At 42.5% G+C, this 23,412-nt stretch overlaps 2 protein-coding genes across 4 annotated transcripts; both read left to right on the forward strand.

Moving 5' to 3' along the window:
• The first annotated feature begins 416 nt into the window (after positions 1 to 416).
• NRBF2 (nuclear receptor binding factor 2) lies at positions 417 to 22,113 on the forward strand. 2 transcript variants are annotated; one of them, XM_055274443.2, is made up of 4 exons: positions 417 to 682; positions 13,265 to 13,349; positions 19,254 to 19,294; positions 20,601 to 22,113. In XM_055274443.2, exons 1-4 carry the CDS (start codon positions 653 to 655, stop codon positions 21,306 to 21,308), a joined length of 864 nt encoding a protein of 287 aa, XP_055130418.1. In that variant the 5' UTR covers positions 417 to 652; the 3' UTR covers positions 21,309 to 22,113. The 2 variants fall into 2 exon arrangements, with proteins under 2 accessions (XP_055130418.1, XP_055130419.1); XM_055274444.2 differs by lacking the exon at positions 13,265 to 13,349 and having other exon boundaries at positions 467 to 682.
• On the forward strand, positions 3,465 to 8,831 carry LOC129480549 (small ribosomal subunit protein uS9). Of its 2 annotated transcripts, XM_055274448.1 has the most exons (2): positions 8,281 to 8,434; positions 8,486 to 8,831. In XM_055274448.1, the coding sequence occupies exons 1-2, from the start codon at positions 8,336 to 8,338 to the stop codon at positions 8,774 to 8,776; spliced, it is 390 nt and encodes a 129-aa protein (XP_055130423.1). In that variant the 5' UTR covers positions 8,281 to 8,335; the 3' UTR covers positions 8,777 to 8,831. The 2 variants fall into 2 exon arrangements, with proteins under 2 accessions (XP_055130422.1, XP_055130423.1); XM_055274447.2 differs by having other exon boundaries at positions 3,465 to 8,831.
• Positions 22,114 to 23,412: the final 1,299 nt, after the last annotated feature.

Raw genomic sequence — 23,412 nt, forward strand, 5'->3', positions numbered from 1 at the left:
TATCAGTTTGTCCCTATCAGTATCAGAGCCCTAAATCATTCGAGTGTGCTGACCTCTAGGGGGGTTAGTCCAGTGCATGGTCTAGAATTGCTCAAATCGGCCTTTTGAAAAAATGAATCATGTACAAGGATAAAGGTGTGGACGGGACCACAAGTAACGGTGTAACGATTAGCAGATTTAAGGAAAAGTCAGTCTAAAAGGAAACGTGAGAAGCCAATTGCAGAAGACAACCATTTCAAGTCTTCAACAAGGCTGTACTTCCTCACGTGACTTCAGAGTAGACTTTAAGAACCTAAACTAACGCTTCTCGCGAGAGGAAAGATTGACCGCTCGCAAGCGTACATCAGCTGGTGCCCCGCCTTCCCTGGGCCCCACCCACTGCCTGTCCTCACTCCCACCTTGAACCAGCCTTTTGCGCGTGTGACGTCATGGCGCCGTGCGTGGCCGCGGCGGTGGCGCAGGGGGCGGTCCCGCGGAGCGGCGCCGGAGGAGGAAGTGGTGAGGTTGTTGCTCCCTGAGCGCCTACCGCTGGGTTTTGGGGCGCAGAGAGGGGCCGCAGTCTCCGCGGCTGCGTTGCGCTCCCTTGCAGTCCCCTCCATGTTCCACGGCGCCACTACTCCCCTTCCTAAGGCCGCCGCTTACCCCGGGGTCTATGGAAGTAATGGAAGGACCCCTCAACCTGGTGAGTGTCCCACAGAATATAGCGTTCGTCTTGGGTGCCTTTGCCTCAGGAGCCCGGCCCCGTCCCCGGCGCGTCGGCTAACCCTTGAGGCTGGCAGGTTGGTTTGGCAGGAGTGGTCGCAGAGGCTGTGAGGGGGTGCTAGGCAGGCCCTGGCCCAACTGCGGCTCCAGGCTAGCCACTTCAGACTTTGCCCTCCTAGGGGATCCCCGGGAAGTCCTGGCGCCCCCTGTCGCGGGGCCCCGGGAGAGGGGATGCCACCAGCTGGAGCTGCCACCTCCTCTCTGGCTGGGGGAAGTTCTCCTAGCGCCACGTAGCCACCTCCCTACAGCCTGGAGAGGCGCTGAAGCCGGCCAAGGCAGAAATGGTGTGTGATACTGGTTTTAAGTTCTAGCAGGAGGGTCTGAGTCTTAAGTCGCCTCGCTTTGGAGAGATGGAGGAATGAATAGCCTCCTCACCCCCCACTTCCCCCTCATTTCTCACATACATTCACATGCATAAACTGAGTCTACCTTCTTCCAAATATATTAGAGACAGCTGGGAAAAAGATAGCCGTTCCTGTTTTTAGCTCAGATTCATCAATTTAGGCATCATGAAAGTGTAATCGGTGTTTGCTGTTCTCAGGAAAACGGCTGATAGCCTGTTTACTTGTGTTTTAAGGCGTTTCAGGTGTTGCAATTAAAAAACCAACAGAACCCCACTAACAACGGGAAGCATGAGTTCTTTTCAGACTGGCCGTTGCATCTTTTAGTTTCCCAGAGAAGTTACCCATTTTGGATGTAAAAGTCAGATTACTTAAGGTTGCACACAGGAAGAACTTTTGAGTCACAGGTTGGCAATTCATTTGCGATGGTGGGATTGAAAAAAAGCACTATAGAGGATTCGTTTCTCACATTAGAAATCTGAGCCCTAGAAGAGCAGTAGAGTCTGGTGGTTTAAGACTCTAGGTTTTGAAGCTATGCTGCTTGGATTTGAATTCTAACCTCGTCACTTGATAGCTGTGTTACCTTGGGCAAACTACTTGGCTTCACTCGGCTTCAGGTTTTTTGGGAGGATTAAAGGAGTAAATAGGTGTAAAGTACTTAGAACTGTACTAAGTACATAGTACAGTGTAAGAGTTAGCGATTATAACTAGACCATAAGCCCTTAATTTAAAATCTATTTGTAGAATAAAGGTTTGGACTTGAGCTTTAAAAGCCTAAGATTCTCGGACCAAATCACTGATGCCAGGTTAACTATTGTGAGGCGCCCCTCCCAGTTTTAAGTTGGGTCTTGCCCCAGGTGGTAGGTAAGAGTTATTTACACTTAAGACGAATTGGACTACATTTGCGAGTTTTTTTTAAACCAGAGAACTGGCCAAGCGCGGCGGCCCACGCCTGTATTCCCAGCACTTTGGGAGGTCGAGGCGGACGAATCACTTGAGCTCAGGAGTTTGGCGAAAACCGGTCTCTACAAAAAATACAAAAATAGCCGGGCGTGGTGGCGCCCGCCTGTGGTCCCAGCTACTCGGGAGGCTGAGGTGGCAGGATCGCTTGAGCCCGGGAGGTGGAGGTTGCAGTGGGCCGAGATTGTGCCACTGCACTCCAACCTGGGCGACAGAGCGAGACTCTGACTCAAATAACCAGGGAACTGTCTTGCACTTTTCTTGTTTTTAAAGCGACATATAGTTGGCAATGACATATAGTGGATGGCTCAATACTGAAACTTCACAGGAGTATTACTAGAAATAATCAGCTGTTTACGAAGTGCTTCAGAGTTCAGGTGTCCTTGCCAAATGACCATTGGTTCAGTTCTAGTTAGCTTCACATTATTTGGCTGCAGCATAACCCCTGCCAACTGCTCCACGAATGTGTGGTGTTTTATGAGGAGATTGAAACTGGGTGACAGTTGCAGATGGAACTGCAGAATCATTACCAGTTCAGGAAAAATTAAATGGTGGCAATACTATTTAAATTCTCCTCCATAAAACGGAGTGAGTTTCGACAGTCTTTTTAAGCAGGCTAGCGTAACTCCGTATTTCAGCCATAAAATTTATGTGGGCAAGTATCAGAAATTTGGCATCTTGAATTCTTTTTTTTTTTGAGATGGAATCTCTCTCTGTCACCAGACTAGAGTGCAGTGGCGCGATCTCAGCTCACTGCAACCTCCGACTCCCTGGTTTAAGCAATTTTTCTGCCTCAGCCTTCTGAGTAGCTGGGATTTCAGGCACGCGCCACCACGCCCAGCTAATTTTTGTATTTTTAGTAGAGACGGGGTTTCACCATGTTGGCCAGGATGGTCTCAATCTCCTGACCTCGTGATCCGCCCGCCTTGGCCTCCCAAAGTGCTGGGATTACAGGCGTGAGCCAGCGTGCCTGGCCAACACCTTGAATTCTTAAACCATTTGAGTCTTGAAAGATCTGATTTCCAGCATAGTTGTTTATTGGAAGGTAACAATAGAACAGACCTTGACAGTTACTTGAATGAGTACCAATTACAGGCCTCTGGCACTCAGAATTGTCACTCACAGTTTTATAAGATGGGGTTTTTGAAAATTCTGATTTTTTTTGTTTGTTTGTTTTGTTTTTTTTTGTTTTTTTTTTTGAGACGGAGTCTCGCTCTGTAACCCAGGCTAGGGTGCAGTGGTGCGATCTGGGCTCACTGCAACCTCCACCTCACGGGTTCAAGCAGTTCTCTGCCTCAGCCTCCTGAGTAGCTGGGATTACAGGCATGCACCACCACGCCCGGCTATGAAAATTCTGACATTCTGTTATGTCAGTGAACACCTAACTTGGTATCTAGTTGACTCAAGATGAGAGATAGTTCTCAATGCTATAATTTGAATGTCTTTGAAAATTCCACTAGTATTATACAAGCTTTCTCTTTTTCTATACTCAGAGAGTTACTAATGCAATAAGCTTTGTCTAATGACATCATAGTGTAGTCCAAATTCATTGCATAAGGACTCATCACAGTACATGGATTTGTAATCATGTGTCCTCAGAGCATCCTCGGAACTTAGTAAGATGTGTTTTCCAATTTTACAGATAAATAAGCCTAAGCTGAGAGAATTAGGTAATTACTTAGGTCAGTGACTTAAATACATTATGAATCACGAGTTATTTTGATATCAAGACCTCTTTCTAGCAATGCTGCCATATTGTACTCATCATGTTCATTTCAATGTGGTTCTCATCTATATTGAACTGTAGATTCTGTGTTAGCATTTATTACCTCTGCTCCGGTATTGATTCTTTTATGTTAGGTTTGGCAGTAAGGGCCTTAGAAATTCCTCACAGTGAATTTTTAAGATCTGGAAGAGACTAGTTTGAAATACTCATTTTAATATGTACCACAGAGGTAATGGATTCTAATTCTCTGGTTATTGAAGTTTGCCAAAAGAAAAATTGTACTTCCACTGAAGAAAAAAATAGCTAGTCTTTGCACTCTGAATAAGTTTGTTTCATTAGGGTTTTTTGGTCAATTTTTCTTTAAGAGACAGGGTCTTACTCTGTTGCCCACACTCAAGGGATCCTCCTGCCTGAGCTCTCCACAGTAGCTGGGACTACAGGTTTGCACCACCATGCCCAGCTAATTTTTTCAAAACCTTTTTGTGGAGATGGGGTCTTGCTGTGTTGCCCAAGCTGGTCTTGAACTCCTGGCCTCAAGCAATCTTCCTGTCTCAGCCTCCCAAAATGTTGGGATTACAGGCGTGTGCCACTGTGCCCAGCCTGTCAATTTTAAATATGGAAAAATAACTTATAAAATTAGTGCATATTTAGATATTTCTTTCCATACACATTTTGTCAATGTGACTACTGGTAACAAATGTCAAAACTCATGTGAGATAATTTATAGTTCTTTGGTTTGTTTGCTGCTGATTTGGAAAGTGATGTCAGATCTTAATTTATATGTGACTATTGCTCATGTTTTGCTTACCTCCGCTGCAAAGGGCAGGGTCCATGTGACTGCCTGGCCACAATCGTTTTCTATGTGTTTAGCCCTTAAGAGTGCTGAGAATGTTGAGTAACAGCTTCCCTCCAGAGTGGTCAGTTCTCGCATCACATGAGGTAGTTAATGAAGCCTCTTACTTTCCAGCTTCTGTAAGAAAAGTAGTCAGATATCATGGTCCAAGGAATGGCCTTATGCATACCTGGAGTCCTTATAACTATCCCATTTTAATTATACTGGCTTTAAAATCTTGAAGGTAGAAAGAGGCAATTTGAACCCCTTCTTTGTTGCCCTGAAAAATTCCAAGGAAAATTTATTTCTTTGTCACAAACTGAGCTAGGCATAATGAAAGCACTCTGGAAAAAGGAGGTAGAGAGTACTGATATCCAGCATTTATTGCTAAGTGGTAGGATTGGCATCGGGCACGTTATGTATATTTTTTATCTTTTCCTCTTAATAGCTAAATATGAGATATTCCCCCTATTTTAAAGATGAAGACTTTGAAATGCAGGGTAAGTGGTGATAGTAGGATATGAAGGCAAGATTGGGCTGGGCACAGTGGCTCACGCCTGTAATCCCAGCACTTTGGGAGGCTGAGGTGGGTAGGTCACCGAGACCAGCCTGGCCAACAAGGTGAAACCCTGTCTGTACTAAAAACAAAAATTAGCCAGGTGTGGTGGCGGGTGCCTGTAATCCCAGCTACTTGGGAGGCCGAAGCAGGAGAATCGTTTGAATCCAGGAGGTGGAGGTTGCAGTGAGCCAAGATTGTGCCCTTGCACTCCAGCCTGGGTGACAGAGTGAAACTTCATATCAAAAAACAAAACAAAACAAAAATTAGCCAGGTGTGGTGGCACATGCCTATAATCCCAGCTACTTGGGAAGCTGAGACAGGAGAATTGCTTGAACCCGGGAGGTGAAGATTGTGGTGAGCCAAGCTCACGCCACTGCACTGCAGCCTGAGTGACTGAGTGAGACCTTGTCTCAAAGAAAAAATTTAGGAGGCCGAGGCGGACGGATCATGAGGTCAGGAGATCGAGACCATCCTGGCTAACACAGTGAAACCCTGTCCTTACTAAAAATACAAAAAATTAGCTGGGTGCGGTGGCGGGCGCCTGTAGTCCCAGCTACTTGGGAGGCTGAGGCAGGAGAATGGCCTGAACCCAGGAGGCAGAGCTTGCAGTGAGCCGAGATCGCACCACTGCACTCCAGCCTGGGCGACAGAGCGAGACTCTGTCTCAAAAAAAAAAAAAAAAAAAGGCTTTCCTGGAATTCTCCAACACTTGAGCGCTTATCTTAAGTATAATTGCATTATATTGGTTAGACAGTCAATTCAGTGCTTATTGATTTGAGATAACTGTTTGCTACTTGTTTGTAGGAGACGCACATTGGTTGGGAAAGGGGGAGTGAGTGAGGTTTCTCTTTCAACTGAAGACCCTACCATAAGGTCAGGTGTATATTAGATTTTCCTCTGCTGCCTTTTCATTACTGTGTTCATATGGTGTTCATTTTCTTTTTTTCTTTTTCTTTTTTGTTTTGAGACAGAGTATCACTCTGTTGCCTAGGCTGGAGTACAATGGCATAATCTCAGCTCAGCACAACCTCCGCCTCCCGGGTTCAGGCGTTTCTCCTGCCTCAGCCTTCCACGTAGCTGGGACCACAGGCGCGTGCCATCATGCCTGGCTAATTTTTGTATTTTTAGTATAGATGGGGTTTCTCCATGTTGGCCAGGCTGGTCTCGAACTCTTGCCCTCGTGATCCGCCCACCTTGGCCTCCCAAACCAAAGTGCCTGGATTACAGGCGTGAGCCACCATGCCTGGCCTGGTGTTCCTTTTCATCTTTACTTAACAGCTTTCCCCAAGGACACAGAAAAAAATAAATAGAAAGTTACAGAAAGTAATACTGTTTTCTTTTGGGAAAGAGGGTAGTATTGAACATGTATTTTTGAAGCAGTTAGCATGTGGAGGTAAAAGGTGCTTGCCAGTGATGGCAGTCACTTAGTAACCTAGTTGTTGTAGTTAGGATTTTTGTTGGTTGTAGTTGATGAAAACCCACTTAAAATTAGCTTGAGCCAAAAGAGATAATTTATTGGACTCCAAAGAAAGGTACAGGAAGGGCAGGGGTATAATGTAGCTTGGTTTATGAACGTATAGAGCCTGTCAGTCGGACTTAATCCGACTCTCCCTCTCTTTTTGCCTTTTCAGGCTTGTCTGCTTCACTCCTCTTTCTGCAGACCTATATTTCCGCCTGGCTAGCCTCTGAATGTCACATCAATTAGACTTTCTTCATATTCTCTGCTCTTAAGTTTGAAAATCTGAAGAAGGGATTCTTTAGGTATCCAGACGACAAGGTAATACAAGAATGTGGGCCCAGTATGGTAGCTCACACCTGTAATCCTAGCACTTTGAGAGGCCGAGGCAGGTGGATTGCTTGAGCCCAGGAGTTGAAGACCAGCCTGGGCAACATAGTGAAAACCGGTCTCTACCAAAAGAAAAAAAAAGTTAGCTGAGCATGGTGGCACATGTCTGTGGTTCCAGCTACTTGAGAGGCTGAGATAGGAGGATCACTTGAGCCCAGGAGGTTGAGGCTGCAGTGAGCTGTTACCATGCCACTACATTCCAGCCTCTGGGTGACAGAATGAGACCCCATCTCAAAAAAAAACAGCAAGGAAATCATAAGGAAGAGAAAATATATTTATAGTTCTATACTATAGTTATCAATACCATAAGTTTATGTCAGCTGTTTACAAAATGAATCATCTGTCAGAAATGATGGGCAACCACAGCTGTAGACCTCAATCTAACATAACCCATCAAGCAATTAAAAAAAAAAGAATGTGGGAAGTCCCACAGAATCATATGGATTGCCTAGGAAGTACACAGAGGTGGGACTGTTTTATTGTGAATTTCATAACTTATTTTGAATTACCAGAGAAACATACTTATGGACTTACTACCCTTTTCTTTTTGAGACGGTATCTTCTCTGTCCCACAGACTAGAGCACAGTGGTGTAATCACAGCTCACTGTAGCCTCAACCTCCTGAGCTCCTGATCCTCCTACCAGTCCCTCCTGTAGCTGGGACTACAGGTGTGCACCACTACACCCAGCTAATTTTTCTATTTTTTGTAGAGATGGGGTCTCACTATGTTGCCTATGCTGGTCTCAAGCAACCCTCCGACCTCAGCCTCCCAGAGTGCTGGGATTATAGGCATGAACCACCGTGCCCAGCCTATTACTTTCTTTTTTTTTTTTTTGAGATGGAGTCTCACTGTGTCGCCCAGGCTGGAGTGCAGTGGCGCAATCTTGGCTCACCACAACCTCTGCCTCCCAGGTTCAAGCGATTCTCCTGCCTCAGCCTCCCGAGTAGCTGGGACTACAGGTGGGCGACACCATGTCCGGCTAATTTTTGTATTTTTTGTAGAGACGAGGTTTCATTATGTTGGCCAGGCTGGTCTCAAACTCCTGACCTCGTGATCTGCCTGCCTCGGCCTCCCAAAGTGCTGGGATTACAGACGTGAGCCTCCGCTCCCGGCCTCAGCCGATTACTTTTAATGGCTGTGATTCTACCAAGAACAGTATTTAAAGAGAGACCAGTTTTAATATGTGTAAACTGTAAAAGTTGTTTTGAAGCACCACCAAGATAGGTTTTCTGTAAAATCTTCAGTTTAGCTTTCCTTTTCCGGTTGCGGCGCCGCGCGGTGAGGTTCTCTAGTGCGCGCTCGAAGCCATGCCGTCCAAGGGACCGCTGCAGTCGGTGCAGGTCTTCGGACGCAAGAAGACAGCCACAGCTGTGGCGCACTGCAAACGCGGCAATGGTCTCATCAAGGTGAACGGGCGGCCCCTGGAGATGATTGAGCCGCGCACGCTACAGTACAAGCTGCTGGAGCCAGTTCTGCTTCTCGGCAAGGAGCGATTTGCTGGTGTAGACATCCGTGTCCGTGTGAAGGGTGGTGGTCACGTGGCCCAGATTTATGCTATCCGTCAGTCCATCTCCAAAGCCCTGGTGGCCTATTACCAGAAATACGTGGATGAGGCTTCCAAGAAGGAGATCAAAGACATCCTCATCCAGTATGACCGGACCCTGCTAGTAGCTGATCCTCGTCGCTGCGAGTCCAAAAAGTTTGGAGGCCCCGGTGCCCGGGCTCGCTACCAGAAATCCTACCGATAAGCCCATCATGACTCAAAATTCACCTGTATAATAAACAGTTTTGAGGGATTTTAAAGTTTCAAAAAAAAAAAAAAAAATCTTCAGTTTATAAAAAATGCAATTTAGCTGGGCATGGTGGCTCATGCCTATAATTCCAGCACTTTGGGTGAGTGAGGGAGGAATATTGCTTGAGCCCAGGAGTTTGAGACCAGCCTGGGCAAGATATCAAGACCCCACCTCTACAAAAAATAAAAGCTGGATGTGGTGCCATGTGACTGTATTTCTAGCTACTCAGGAGGCTGAGGTGGCAGGATTGCTGGAGCCCAGGATATTGAGGCTGCAGTGAGCTATGATTGCACCACTTCACTCCAGCCTGGGCAACAGAGCAAAACCCTGTCTTAAAAATAATTAAGATGAAAAATTTTTTAAAATGCAATTTAGTCTAGACCCAACTATATTGTCAACTTCTTGATGGCAGGTACTTCCATCACTTCTATTGTCTTTTGTAGTACTTAACGAGGGATATATCGAGTATGTACCAGTACCAGGCACCATTCTAAGCACTGTGATGTTTCAGCTAGTTTAATTTTCACAAACTCTTTTGTTTTTGGTGCCATCAAATTTACATAAGCAGACAATAACTCTCATTTTAGAGATGAGAAAACTGAGGCAGATAATTGGGAAAGCCGGGCTCATGTGTTTCATATGTGGTCAAACTGAGATTTGAACGTTGGCAGTTGAGCTCTATCGAGTCTGTGTTTGCTGTGTGTCTGATAAGAATGTAGTAGGAACTGCACTTAAAATATGAAATTTGGTTGCTCTGGTGCCAAATAACCTAGAGGAGATGGTGTGTTTTTGTTGAGCTCAGCAATAATTCGAAACTATAATGAGATTTAACTTCTAAATTGACAGACTGATTAGAGATTGGACTCTACATGGGGATGTTTTAAGGGAGCTGGGAGAGCCATGAGGACCTGCTCTCACTGAGAACTTCTTTTTTTTGGTGTTCAATTAAGAATTTATTGTCATCACAGAGTTTGAAGTTTAATTATGGAGCTACATAAATATCCATAGTATAAGAAAGTGATTGAAGTCATCAGCGACACACACAGATAGAAAAAAGGTGTTAGAATGAAGTAACCTGAAATAGCATCTCATCCCTGCTTCTTAGAGTGTATCCATAAGCCAGCAACTTTGGCTTTATCTGGGTGGAATCTCAAGCCGTACTCCAAACCTCCTGAATCAGAATCTTTTTTTTTTTGGAGATGGAGTTTCACTCTTGTTGCCCAGGCTGGAGTGCAATGGCACGATCTCAGCTCACTGCAACCTCTGCCTCCCTGGTTCAAGCAGTTCTCCTGCCTTGTTCTCTCAAAGTGCTGGGATTACAGGTGTGAGCCACCACGCCTGGCCTTTTAGAATCAGTATTTTAACCAGGTGATTTGTATTTTCATTAAAACCTAGAGCCTTATTGCTTAATGATTTAATACCACTTGCTTTAATAGTGTCAAAACATGTTCATTAGAGAAATTAGGTTAATCATAACTGCTTGTACATGCTAGCTTTCTTTATCATGTACATTCTCTTCCCAAAATATCTGTATAATTTGTGGGTACTAGAAAATGCTCATGTGTTCAGAATGTATTTTTTGCTCAGTCCAAGTCTCCAGGTTAAAATTCAACCTTTATTTTAAGCCCCCAGTCATTTCTTTTCTTTCTTTCTTTTTTTTTTTTTTTTTTTTTTTTTTTGTGGTGGGGGCTGTCTTGCTCTGTTGCCCAGGCTGGAGTACAGTAGCACGATCTCGGCTCACTGCAACCTCCTCCTTCCAGGTTCAAGCAATTCTTGTGCCTCAGCCACCTGAGTAGCTGGGATTACAGGCATGTGCCACCACACCTGGCTAATTTTTATACTTTTAGTTGAGATGGGGTTTCACCATATTGGCCAGGCTGGTCTTGAACTCCTGGCCTTGAGTGATCTGCCTGTCTCAGCCTCCCAAAGTGCTGGGATTACAGGCATGAGCCACTGCGCCCAGCCTACCCAGTCACTTCTTGTGGCTATTGTTATTCCCAGGCATATATGTTAAGACTTAGAGGAAAGTTTGATTACTATTTAAAGAATAAAAAGTATCTGAAATCCTCTAATTGAAAGGCACGAATCTTGTCTTTAAGATTGTTGCTTCTTTCTTACAAAAATAGAAGTGGGGAAAAGGCAAACAGCAACCCATTGCTGGAAGTGCTGTTTTCTACTTTTGTCTTCACCTGTGTTTTATACTGAGTATGATTTGTAAACATGCCCAGAATATTTATTATCTCAGTTGCAAACGTGATTCTGTGAAGTATTTTTATGCAGCATCAAAGGGACATGTCTTTAAAAAGCATCCAAGACAAATCATTTTTCAGATAACTGACAGAACAGATTTGTTTTTTTTTTTTGGGACCGAGTCTTACTGTGTTGCCCAGGCTGAAGTGTAATGGTGCAATCTCGGCTCACTGCAACCTTTGCCTCCTGGGTTGAAGCGATTCTCTTGCCTCAGCCTCCCGAGTAGCTGGGATTACAGGCACCCACCATCCTGCTGGGCTAATTTTTGTATTTTTGTAGAGACAGGGTTTCAACATGTTAGCCAGACTGGTCTCAAACTCCTGACCTCAGGTGATCCACCCGCCTCAGCCTCCGCAAGTGCTGGGATCACAGGCATGAGCCACCATGCCCGACTTTTTTTTTTTTTTTTTTTTTTGAGACAAGATCTCATTCCGTTGCCCAGGCTGGAGTTTAGTGGTGCGATCACAGGTCACTGCAGCCTCCATTTCCCAGGCTCAAGTGATTGTCCTACCTCAGCCTCCTGAGTAGCTGGGACTACTACAGGTGCGAGCGCCACACCCGGCTAATTGTTGTGTTTTTTTGTAGAGATGGGTTTTCACCATATTGCCCAGGCTTGTCTTAAACTCTTGAGCTCAAGTGATCTGCCTGCTTTGGCCTCCTAAAGTGCTGGGATTATAGGCATGAGCCACAGCACCTGGCCACTTTTCCCCTTTTTTAAGTGATGTAAAAAACACGTAAAGTTTACCCTCTTAATTATTTTTAAGTGTACAGTTTAGTAGTGTTAAGTATATTTGCATGGTTGTGCAACAGATCTCCAGAATTTTTTCATCTTGCAAAACTGAAACTATGCTGTTTGCATACCTACTCCCCATTTCCCCCTTCCCCATTCAATGATGAGTTGTTCTACCATTCAACTTTCCTGTTTTTATGAATTTGACTACTTTAGATACCCAATAAGTCGATTTGTATAGTATTTGTCCTTTTATGACTGGCTTATTTTATTCAGTCTGATGTCTTCACAGTTCATCCATGTTGTAGTATGTCAGAATTATCTTCCCCCCTTTTTTTTTTTTTTTGAGACACAGTCTCGCTCTGTCACCCAGGCTGCAGTGCAGTGGCGCGATCTCGGCTCACTGCAAGCTCTGCCTCCCGGGTTCACGCCATTCTCCTGCCTCAGCCTCCTGAGTAGCTGGGACTACAGGTGCCCGCCACCATGCCCGGCTAATTTTTTTTGCATTTTTAGTAGAGACGGGGTTTCACCGTGTTAGCCAGGATGGTCTCAATCTCCTGACCTCATGATCTGCCTGCCTCGGCCCCCCAAAGTGCTGGGATTACAGGCGTGAGCCACTGCGCCCAGCTAATTTTTGTATTTTTAGTAGAGATGGGGTTTCACCATGTTGGCCAGGCTGGTCTTGAACTCCTGACCTCAGATGATGCGCCTGCCTCAGCCTCCCAAAGTGCTGGGATTACAGCCGTGAGCCACTGCGCCTGGCCTTAAAGCTCTTTTGAAATTATTAAAGTGTAAGGAGGCCAGTGACTGTTTATTTAATCAGTTTTCCTTCAATTACATTATTTGCTGTTAGAACTTCTGATTTTTTTGACTTTGTTGTTTTGATGAGATATCTTTAAAACAATCTTTGTAATATTAGATGTCGGTATCATGAATTCATCAACTGTGCAATGTCCAAATTTTTTATTTTAAAAACAAATAGTAACTTTAATGTTGAAAGAATGAGATGATAGAAGCTTGGATTTTACTACATGATGATGAGTGATTTCCTGATTATAGTTTTTAGACTATACAGATTAGTGAAAGTATTTACAAAATAGCTCTTGTTTTGAAAGGAGCTTGTTAAAAATAAAGAAAATAGACATTTTGAATAACAATCTATGATTGTAACTCTTGGTTAATCTCCAAAGAGTGGAAGAATGTGAGTCACTGAAGAAGTTAAGTGCCTGGTGTTAACCTTGAGAGGGCTTATGGTAGAAGTGAAAGAAGTTGCCAGTTCCTTTCAGATGCTGCAGTTCTAGGCTCTACTCATTACATTTCCCCAGCTACAGATAGAGCTGTAATAGTGATTTGATATGTGGCAACAAACAGTATTATTTATCTTCTTAAAAGGTAGTTGCTTTTTAAAAGAAATCATGTTTTATTTTATGATCCAGAGGAACTTAGGGATGTTTGTCTTCTAGGCTCATCAACAGAGCAGACGAGCAGACCGTTTATTAGCTGCAGGCAAATACGAAGAGGCTATTTCTTGTCACAAAAAGGCTGCAGGTGAGTATTCTTATTAAGTACTCAGTGTAAAACCGAAGAGCAGAAAGTCGCAATAGTAATAATGTGTGTTGCTTTTCATATGCAAGACTGATACTGCTGACCCATCAGAATATCAGCTTTGATTATTTTTCAAGTAAGTGTGTTGGATTTCCCAGCTCCTGCTAATCCAATCTTCTTTCTAAACCATGAAGATGGCATAAATGTGGTAAACAATTCCTGGATACAGCTTTCTGAGCCCAAAGATCCCTAAAAACAGGAGCTGATTGTAACAAGTCTGCCATTTTATCTCAGTTATTATAAAAAAGGAGTTTGGGTTTCAAATAGTTGGCCATTTCAGGTTCTAAAAATAGTAATTCAATTCCAACCAATTCATTTTCACTGAGTTTCTGTTTTCTAACATGCTGATAATGCAAAACTTACTGTAAGACTTTTGTTACCTAAAATGTGGGAGATTTTTCCTGTGGTCTTTTTTTAGCTTCCCTTCTGAATATCTCATCTCTACATGCATGCCTATAGTAACATGCCGATGATAGCTTTCATTTCAGTATGAATTTTAGAATTGTTGGCTTTTTATCAAAGACCTAATTTTACCCTAGTCAGTCAAGCAACCTAGCATATGTTGAATTCAGAAATAGATCTTGGGGGCCTGTTTTGCTTAGACCAGTTTCTGTTGGCTGAGTAACCAAAAAACTTTGGGTCCTCATTAGTGTAGTGGTAAGTATAAAAATAAAAAAATTTAAAAATCTTTGGAGAAAGGATGTTTTACTCATGCCGCATCCAAAATGAGTGCAAGTCACCTTTCTTAGGGCAAACCCTGAAGTCTTCTGCTGGCAGGCATGTTCCTTTCCCTCTATGCCAGTATGATGATCAGAGCTATATTCTTTCCTGACAGAAGCTGCCCTTCCCTTGTTATTTTACTTGTGAAATACAGACTGCAAGGTGAGCAGTAGATTGGATAAGTCTTCTTGCTACAGTGGTTTTTGCCTAGAAGTTGGTAATTTTCAGAGAAAATTAAAAATTTTTGTTTTGTTTTGTTTTTTTTGGAGACGGAGTCTTGCTCTGTTGCCCAGGCTGGAGTGCAGTGGCACTGTCTCAGCTCACTGCAATCTCCGCCTCCTGGTTTCAAGTGGTTCTCCTGCCTCAGCCTCCCAAGTAGCTGGGACTACAGGTGTGTGCCACCACACCCGGCTTGTATTTTTGTAGAGACGGGGTTTCTCCATGTTGGCCAGGCTGGTCTTGAACTCCTGACCTCGTGATTGACCCGCCTTGGCCTCCCAAAGTGCTGGGATTACAGGCGTTAGCCAGTGCTCTCAGCCATTTTTTTTTTTTTTTTAAATTCTGGAGTACATGTGCAGAATGTGCATGTTTGTTACATAGGTATACACGTGCCATGGTGGTTTGCTGCACCCATCAACCTGTCGTCTACATTAGGTATTTCTCCTAATGCTATCCCTCCCCTAGCCTCCCACCCCCCCCTTTTTTTTTAAAAAAGAAATAGTTTTGCCACTGAAATGTACTGGAGGTATCTGCTGTAGGGCCGAGCATACTATAGATATCCCATAAATCTTTGGGTGTTTTTATGGTGAGAGGGCTTTGTACAGTATTAAACATGTCAACTAGTGCTCTTTAAATCTTTCCTAAACCATATTTTGTTATGAATCAGATTGTTAAATCTGTAGTCACTACAAAGATGATGTACCATGTTTAACTATTTAAGAAAACCATGTTTTATATGGATGCCCTAGTGAAACAATACCTTATGTAACCCAAAATGGTCATGGTTACATATATATAACATATGTTAAGTGGAGTGAATCAGCATATGTTAGGCACTGAGCTATGGGATGTTATGAATATATAAAGAGAAGGAAGTTTTAGTTGTAACCTAATCCTTGTCTTTGAAGACTTAAAACTGATGTTGGGTTTCAGTTAACCACTCCCCACTCCAGAAAAATAAGGCAAACTGTTAGATCACATTAGCTTACATTATAGAGATAGAACTTAATGTGATTAGTAAATCCCGTTGAGTTGATTTGGGTTTCAACTTGTGTTTTAGAATGGAGTTGAAAATTGACATGATTGAAATGAGCTCACTTTTTGAAATTGACTTGCATCTCTAGGGCTTATAACTGGTCTTGGAAGGTATGGATTAGGTGTATTCTGAAAGGAAGCAACTTATTATTTGGAAATCGTTTTAGAGATGTGACAAGGAAAGATCAACATCTGAGAAAGACTAATAGAAAGGAAAGGCTGAAATGAGAGAATTTAAGGGCAAACAGAGGGGACCTGGGTGTCCAGCTGTCAAAGATCAGAGGAGATTCTGAGACTAAAAAACTTACCCTGAGATTACCTAGCTAAGGACTTTATAGCCTCTTTGTAGTGTTTGTATTGTAAATGTGCTGAAATAAGTTGCTTGATGTCTCTTTCCTTTTGAGGAAAGGTAGGATCTACTCTTGAAGTGGACAATGGCCGAATTAAATGAAACTGAGCATGTGAGCATTCATCTGCCAGATAAGCACATCCCTAAGTGAATTTCTCTTCTTTCATACACAACAAAAGAACAAAACCTGAAATAAGTTAATAGCCATTGACAGTGCTTAGAACTCAAAATGAGCATTTCAGAAGATGAGCAGGCCCCAGAGTACACAGTATTTGGATGGATTTGATGAATATTTTGTTTGAAAACAAATCTTAACCTAAGCCTTTTGAAACTGGTAACATGAAAACAATTCTGTCCTTATCATTCAGAGGCAGTATATTGCTGCACCTTGTATGCTTTGGGACCAGTTTAACAGATTCCTGATAGAAGAGTAATAGATGTTATTATTTTTTGTTTTTTTGGTTTTTGTTTGAGATGGAGTCTTGCCCTGTCGCTCAGGGTGGAGTGCATGGTCTCAGCTCACTGCAACCTCCGCCTCCCAGGCTCAAGTGATTCTTGTGCCTCAGCCTCCCAAGTAGCTGGGACTACAGGCGTGCGCCATCACACTGGGCTAATTTTTGTATTTTTTGGTAGAGACAGGGTTTCACCATGTTGGCCAGGCTGGTCTCGAACTACTAACCCCAAGTGATCTGCCCACCTCGGCCTGCCAAAGTGCTGGGATTACAGGCGTGAGCCACTGTGCCCGGCCAGATGTTATTATTTTAAGATATTCTTCAGATTTCCTTAGTTCCTTTATTGTATCATTTGCTTAATATCTACTTTTAGCCTCGTGTCATAATTAAAGGAAGTAGTTTAACCAGGATTGTTAGCAGTTTTTGAGATACTCTTTTTCTAAATTTCTGTGTTGCTATACTTTTGTTTCTATTGTGAGTTTGTGGAAGAAATCCATGAAATGGAATCAGATTTAAAATAATTTTTTTTCTTTAAAAATAACTGTAAAATGCCCCACTTATAAGATTTAAATGTGGGGAATACTTTAAATGACAGTATGATTCTTGTTGAATTCTTTGTGCTTTGGGATATCTTTCTGTAACCTCCTTTGTCATATACAATTTCAAGGTTCTACAAAGGGAGGCATTTCAGTTGGCTAAAGCTTGGTTTTGTGAAAACTTTAAGAAAATGGATTTAAAGCAAACTATAATTCAAACAGGGAGACAAATATATGCAGGCAAGATGGAAGAGATGTCTAAGAAAATGTGTCTACAGTGTATCAGAGCAGTAGCAGAGCATATAGAATGTCTCCACAAACTTTTTTTTTTTTTTTTTTGAAACGGAGTCTCGCTCTATTACCCAGGCTGGAGTGCAATGGCGTGGTCTCGGCTCAGTGCAATCTCCACCTAATGGGTTAAAGCGATTCTCCTGCCTCAGCTTCCCTAGTAGCTGGGATTACAGGTGCCTGCCACCATGCCCAGCTAATTTTTGTATTTTTTTGTATTTTTTTATTTTTTTTTTAGTAGAGACGGAGTTTCACCATGCTGGCTAGGCTGGTCTCGAACTCCTGACCTCAGGTGATCCACCAGCCTCAGCCTCCCAAAGTGCTAGGATTACAGGTGTGAGCCACCACACGCGGCTGTCTCCACAGATTTAAACATGAACAAAAGGAAAAAAAATAGTATGCAGCTGTACAGACTTACTACAGGAAAAAAAGACAAGAAAGGGTTGTGGGAAGGATGTAATTATGGTAAGCATAGCTGGAGCAAAGACTGTATAACCAACTCTGTTTTTTTTTCTTTTTTAAATTCTTTTTAAGTTGATACAGGGTCTCGCTATGTTGCCCAGTCTAGTCTTGAACTCCTGGGCTCAGGCAATCCTCCTGTTTGGCCTCCCAAAGTGCTAGCCACTTCACCTGGCCCCAACTCTCCTTTTTCTTGGAGAGGGAGCATCTAATTCAGCAGTCCCAACCTTTTTGCTGCCAGGGACCGGTTTTGTGGAAGTCAATTTTCCATAGACCTGGGGTCAGCAAAATGGTTTTAGGATGATTCAAGCACATTACATTTATTGTGCACTTTATATTTTACAATGTAATAATAGAAATAAATAATTATACAACTCAACATAATGTAGAATCAGTGGGAGCCCTGAGCTTGTTTTCCTGCAGCTAGACACTCTCATCTAGGGGTGATGGGAGACAGCGACAGATCATCAGGCGTTAGATTATCGTAAGGAGAGCGCAACCTAGATCCCTTGCTTGTGCAGTTCACAGTAGGGTTTGCGCTATGAGAAGCTAATGCCGCTGCTGATCTGATGGGAGGCGGGACTCAGGTGGTAATGCAAGCAATGGGGAGTGGCTGTAAATACAGATGAAACTTCACTGGCTTGCCTGCTGCTCACTTCCTGCTGTCTGTGTGGCCCAGTTCCTAACAAGACATAGACCAGTACCAGCCTGGGGGTTTGGGACCCCTGATATAATTGTATCTTAAGGACTGGTAGAACCTAGCAGGCAAGAACTCTTAAGTTAGGACATCAAATCATTAAGTTATTTGGATTAAAACTGAACAGAAAGCAATGCCTCGTAGTTTCTGCAAAAAGGCAAAAGAGGAACTTAAGGTAGGTATGAGAGATGCCAAAAATGTTTATAACAAGCAAGATAAAAATGGAGATTCATTATGGACAATTCATTGATAATACAGAACTTATTTATAACTAACCTTGTTCCCGAAAGGTTATAAAATGTCTTACAGATGAATGTACAATGAAATACCGAATGTAATTAAAGATACATAGATAAGGACATCCATAGAGAGATAAAATGAGAAAGGACTAGTAGTATAGTTCACAAAATGTACCATTAGTTCTTGCATTTTTTTTAAGAACTTAAGTTTTCTAGCAGTCGTCCTAAAGAGGAAAGATAATAATTTTTACATTGGCTATTAAAATTCAAACAAATAGTCACCGAGGATCTAAGATCAGAGAGAAGTTTATTGAAGGTCTTCATAAATGACATTATACTGTCCTCAGTAACTTCCTCACAGTAAATATGTCAACAAGTTCTTAGGGCTTTTAACCATAAGGCTGATGGCTTAGCTCAGAGACAGTTCATTAAAAGTGATTCTGTAGGAGTCCAAAATGATAGATTACAGGTATTCAGATGGATAAAAAGTCATTGATAATCTCATGATATTTTTGTGAGTATAATGAGTAATAGGGTTTGGATAGGTTCTTGTTTGATTTTAATCTTCCCTAAACCTATTTTTCTGATTAGGCCATCTTCAGTTTCTGAATTATAAAAATCTACAGGAGTTTTGAATAACAAAACCTTCAAGATAGGATAGGGAATATTTTCATTTTATTGCCACTGACATCCTGTTGGGGGAAGTTAAGAATTCTTTTTAAAAAATCCCCAGTTGTATCAGAATTATCAGACCAGTTCTCTTTGTCATATGAGGATTATTAAAACTCTTCCTTTTACCTGTTAATTACAAAATGAAGGCACATATTAACATGCCTGTTTTTTCTTTTAACAGCATATCTTTCTGAAGCCATGAAGCTGACACAGTCTGAGCAGGTGAGACATATTCCCAATATTTGCAACAAGGGTTAGAAAGGTTTTCTTGTAGAGGCTTGAATTGTGTGTAAAGCAAAGCATTGTGTCCTTCTCAAAATGCTATAGTTAAAAATATATAAAATGGGCAAGGGAAGAGCACTCCACGACGGAAATTAAAACTAAATGAACTGCAGTGATGCCCCAGACATGGAATGCAGAAACTTCTTTTTTTCTAGTGGTTACCCACAGATCTCAGATTGCCAGCCAGATGTACCTTTTAGAGAGCCCTCTTTGGACCATTCCTGATGATTAGCCCACAGTCAGTAAACAGGCCTGGCCAAGAGGAAACCAGCTGGACCACCCTTTGCTTGTCAAAGATAGTTTAAATCTGACCAGTCTCCCACTTGTCTCTGCTTGAATTCTTAAGCAGTTCAGGTACTTTCAAATTTGTTTCACCAATTGCTTTAAATTGTCTTCTGTGTTTGGGGAGGCTCTGCCAAGTGTTTCAAGATACATTTATTCATAAGATGGCATGGTGGCCCGTGCCTGTAATCCCAGCACTTTGGGAGGCCAAGGCAGGGGGATCACTTGAGCCCAGGAGTTCGAGACCAGCCTTGGCAACACAGTGAGACCCCATCTCTACAAAAATTTAAAAAATTGGCTGGGTGTGGTGGCACATGCCTGTAGTTCTAGCTACTTGGGAGGCTGAGGTGGGAGGATCACTGAACACCTGAGTTCAAGGCTGCAGTGAGCTATGACTGCGCCATTGCACTTCAGCCTCAGCAACAGGGACTCTGTCTCTAAAATAAATATATATAAAATATCTTTCTAAAAACTTTTTGTTATGAAAGTATCAGTTAAAGAGATCATTTCAGTGAGGTATATCAGTGGCAGGGAAAGCCACTAGTTTCTCAAACTGAACCAAGGGAACTTTAAAGTTATGTTCTATCCCTTTCACTGCCTTTGAAAGTATAGAATCTGCTCATGATACAGGCATGCATTGAGCTACCCAAACACACTGTTGATAGGAAGACTTTCTTTTTAGCTGTTGGTAGAATTAATACGTCTACAGAGGAAGGATTTCTAATTTTAAGTTCAGTACAAATGACATTACACATGGGGTCAGGCACATTGAGGAAAACATCCAATTTAGTGTGTTGATTGGGAATAGGACTTCTAACTTTCTGAATGGTATTTTTGCAAACATAGTAAACTGTAAGTTTTGTTGGGTTATTCAGAAAGGATTTTGAATAGTATATGTTGGACATTACTAAGACACTTAAAATATTAAAATTCTTCCAATTTTATCTTTCCTTCTATGTAATAGGCTCATCTTTCACTGGAATTGCAAAGGGATAGTCATATGAAACAGCTCCTCCTCATCCAAGAGAGATGGAAAAGGGCCCAGCGTGAAGAAAGATTGAAAGCCCAGCAGAACACAGACAAGGATGTAGCTGCCCATCTTCAGGCATCTCACAAACCCTCTGCAGAGGATGCAGAGGGCCAGAGTCCCCTTTGTCAGAAGTACAGCCCTTCCACAGGGAAATGCCTGCCTGAGATTCAGGGGATCTTTGACAGGGATCCAGACACACTACTTTATTTACTTCAGCAAAAGAATGAGCCAGCAGAGCCATGTATTGGAAGCAAAGCCCCAAAAGATGATAAAACAATTATAGAGGAGCAGGCAACCAAAATTGCAGATTTGAAGAGGCATGTGGAATTCCTTGTGGCTGAGAATGAAAGATTAAGGAAAGAAAATAAACAACTAAAGGCTGAAAAGGCCAGACTTCTAAAAGGTCCAATAGAAAAGGAGCTGGATGTAGATGCTGATTTTGTAGAAACGTCAGAGTTATGGAGCTTGCCACCACATTCAGAAACTGCTACAGCCTCCTCAACCTGGCAGAAGTTCGCAGCAAATACCGGGAAAGCCAAGGACATTCCAATCCCCAATCTTCCTCCCTTGGATTTTCCATCTCCAGAACTTCCTCTTATGGAGCTCTCTGAGGATATTCTGAAAGGATTTATGAATAATTAAAATGGAAGGCCACAGAAAAGGGGAAAAGAGGAAATAATACAGTAATCGTTAATCCAGCAAAAAAAAAAAAACGAAAAGGGAAACCACATAGAAGGGTCATCCTGGAAATGCTTCATCTGGTGGACTGTGGGAGCAGAGGCATTGCCAGGACTTGGGAAACAGTCACTGTGAAATGCGCCACGTATCTCATTCACTCACTTGAGCTAATGATTCCGACTTGGCAGACGCTAAACTCATGGAGGTTCGGTTTCTCCTGATACAAACCAAATGGCTACCTGGAATAATTTCTTTCAAGCAACAGTTATTTTTCTTATCTTCAGGGTTAAAATGTATAAAAGTTATGTGTAATTAATCTATAATGCCATAAATGATAATGCAAAACCTAAATAATATGGTGGCTGGAGGGGCTGCCTTATATTTGGAACATGCTTTCTATCATGCATTGACTGTATGGATTTTGTTAATGCACATTTTGTTTAAGGTGTGTAAGATACACACCCTTCTAGATGAAACTATATGTGCCACACTTTGCACTACTCATAATGATAACCTCAAGACTATCAGAAGAAATATTTAAATTTCCATTTTATGAAGAAAGGAACCAAATTATTATGCTTTTTTAAACAAATTACCAGTTTACATAATTAATCAGGGTGCATTTTAAGTTCTAACTTTGTTTATTGTATAATGCATCATTTGAAAATACCAAGGAGGAAATACCCTTTGTTTTTAATGATGCAAGAGTGGAAGTAATGCTAGTTGGCAGTATTTGATTGTAAGAAATCAATAAAGTAATTGTGTTTTATACCTTTGTTGAACGTGGTTGATAGTTAAAAAGCAAGGCACTGAGTGGCTTCTCTCTGCGTTGTAAACTTTGAATTTGAACAGATGTGGTTAGATGATTACTTTTGTGTGTCAAGGATTTGTTTTTTTCTTTCAGTGTTTTGTAGTCCATTTCCCTTACAACTAGGGTGACAGAGAGTACAGAAGTTCCTGAGGTTTAAATGTGTTGTTTCCAACCTTTTTCCTGACTACCACATGGAAAATGCTCAGGGCTGCTCTAGGCTGGAGGCAGCTGTCCCTTGGGCACCTGCCACCCTGTCAGAGCATAGTGTGGGGAGGTGCTGCTTTGGATTCTGTCTACCAAGCTGGATGATGTTCCATGAGAAGGAAGGGGAAGAGGAGAATATAAGCAAAACATTTGGGTGCAAGCTACTGGGCGTGTTTAAAGCTTGGATTTGCTGTGTGGAATTACAAAAGTAAGAGAAATATATTGCCTTCTCTGAGGACAATTGGATTGAGGAAGTTGGGTTAGGCTCACAAATCCATCGATGAAACTAGTAGAAATAGGGCCAGGCGTGCTGATTTATACCTGTAATCCCAACACTTCGGGAGGCTGAGGTGGGAGGGTTGCTTGAGCCGAAGAGTTTGTGACCAGCCAGGGCAACATAGTAAGACCCTGTCTCTACCCAAAAAACTTTAGCTGGGTGCAGTGATGCCGCGCCTGTAGTTGCGGTTACTCCAGAGGCAGAGGTGGGAGGATGACTCGAGCCTGGGAGGTGAAGGCTGCAGTGAGCTGTCATCACACCACTGCATTCCAACCTGGACTCCAGAGTGAGATTCTGTCTCAAAAAAAAAAAAAAAACAAGTGACCATGGAGAAATCATATTTTTTCCTGTCTCATCTTGCTGCAGATGAAACCAAAAATAAACTAGCCTGCTAAATTGTCTTGAGTTCTATACTCTCTTAAAAGTTATATTAATTTGCTGGGCACAGTGGCTCACGCTTGTAATCCCAGCACTTTGGGAGACGGAGGCAGGTGGATCACCTGAAGTCTGGAGTTCGAGACCAGCCTGACCAATATGGCAAAAACCCTGTCTCTTACTAACGATACAAAGATTAGCCAAGTGTGGTGGCAGGCGCCTGTAGTCCCAGCTACTTAGGAGGCTGAGGCAGGAGAATCACTTGAACCTGGGAGGCAGAGATTGCAGTGAGCCGAGATTGCGCCACTGCACTCCATCCTGGGCAACAGAGCTGGACTGTCTCAAAAAAAAAAAATTAATTTATCTCAGTGTTTTTTTATTATTTTTTCTGTTTGGCTGAC

The sequence above is a fragment of the Symphalangus syndactylus genome, chromosome 4 (genome assembly GCF_028878055.3).
Source record: "Symphalangus syndactylus isolate Jambi chromosome 4, NHGRI_mSymSyn1-v2.1_pri, whole genome shotgun sequence".
NCBI lineage: Eukaryota > Metazoa > Chordata > Mammalia > Primates > Hylobatidae > Symphalangus > Symphalangus syndactylus.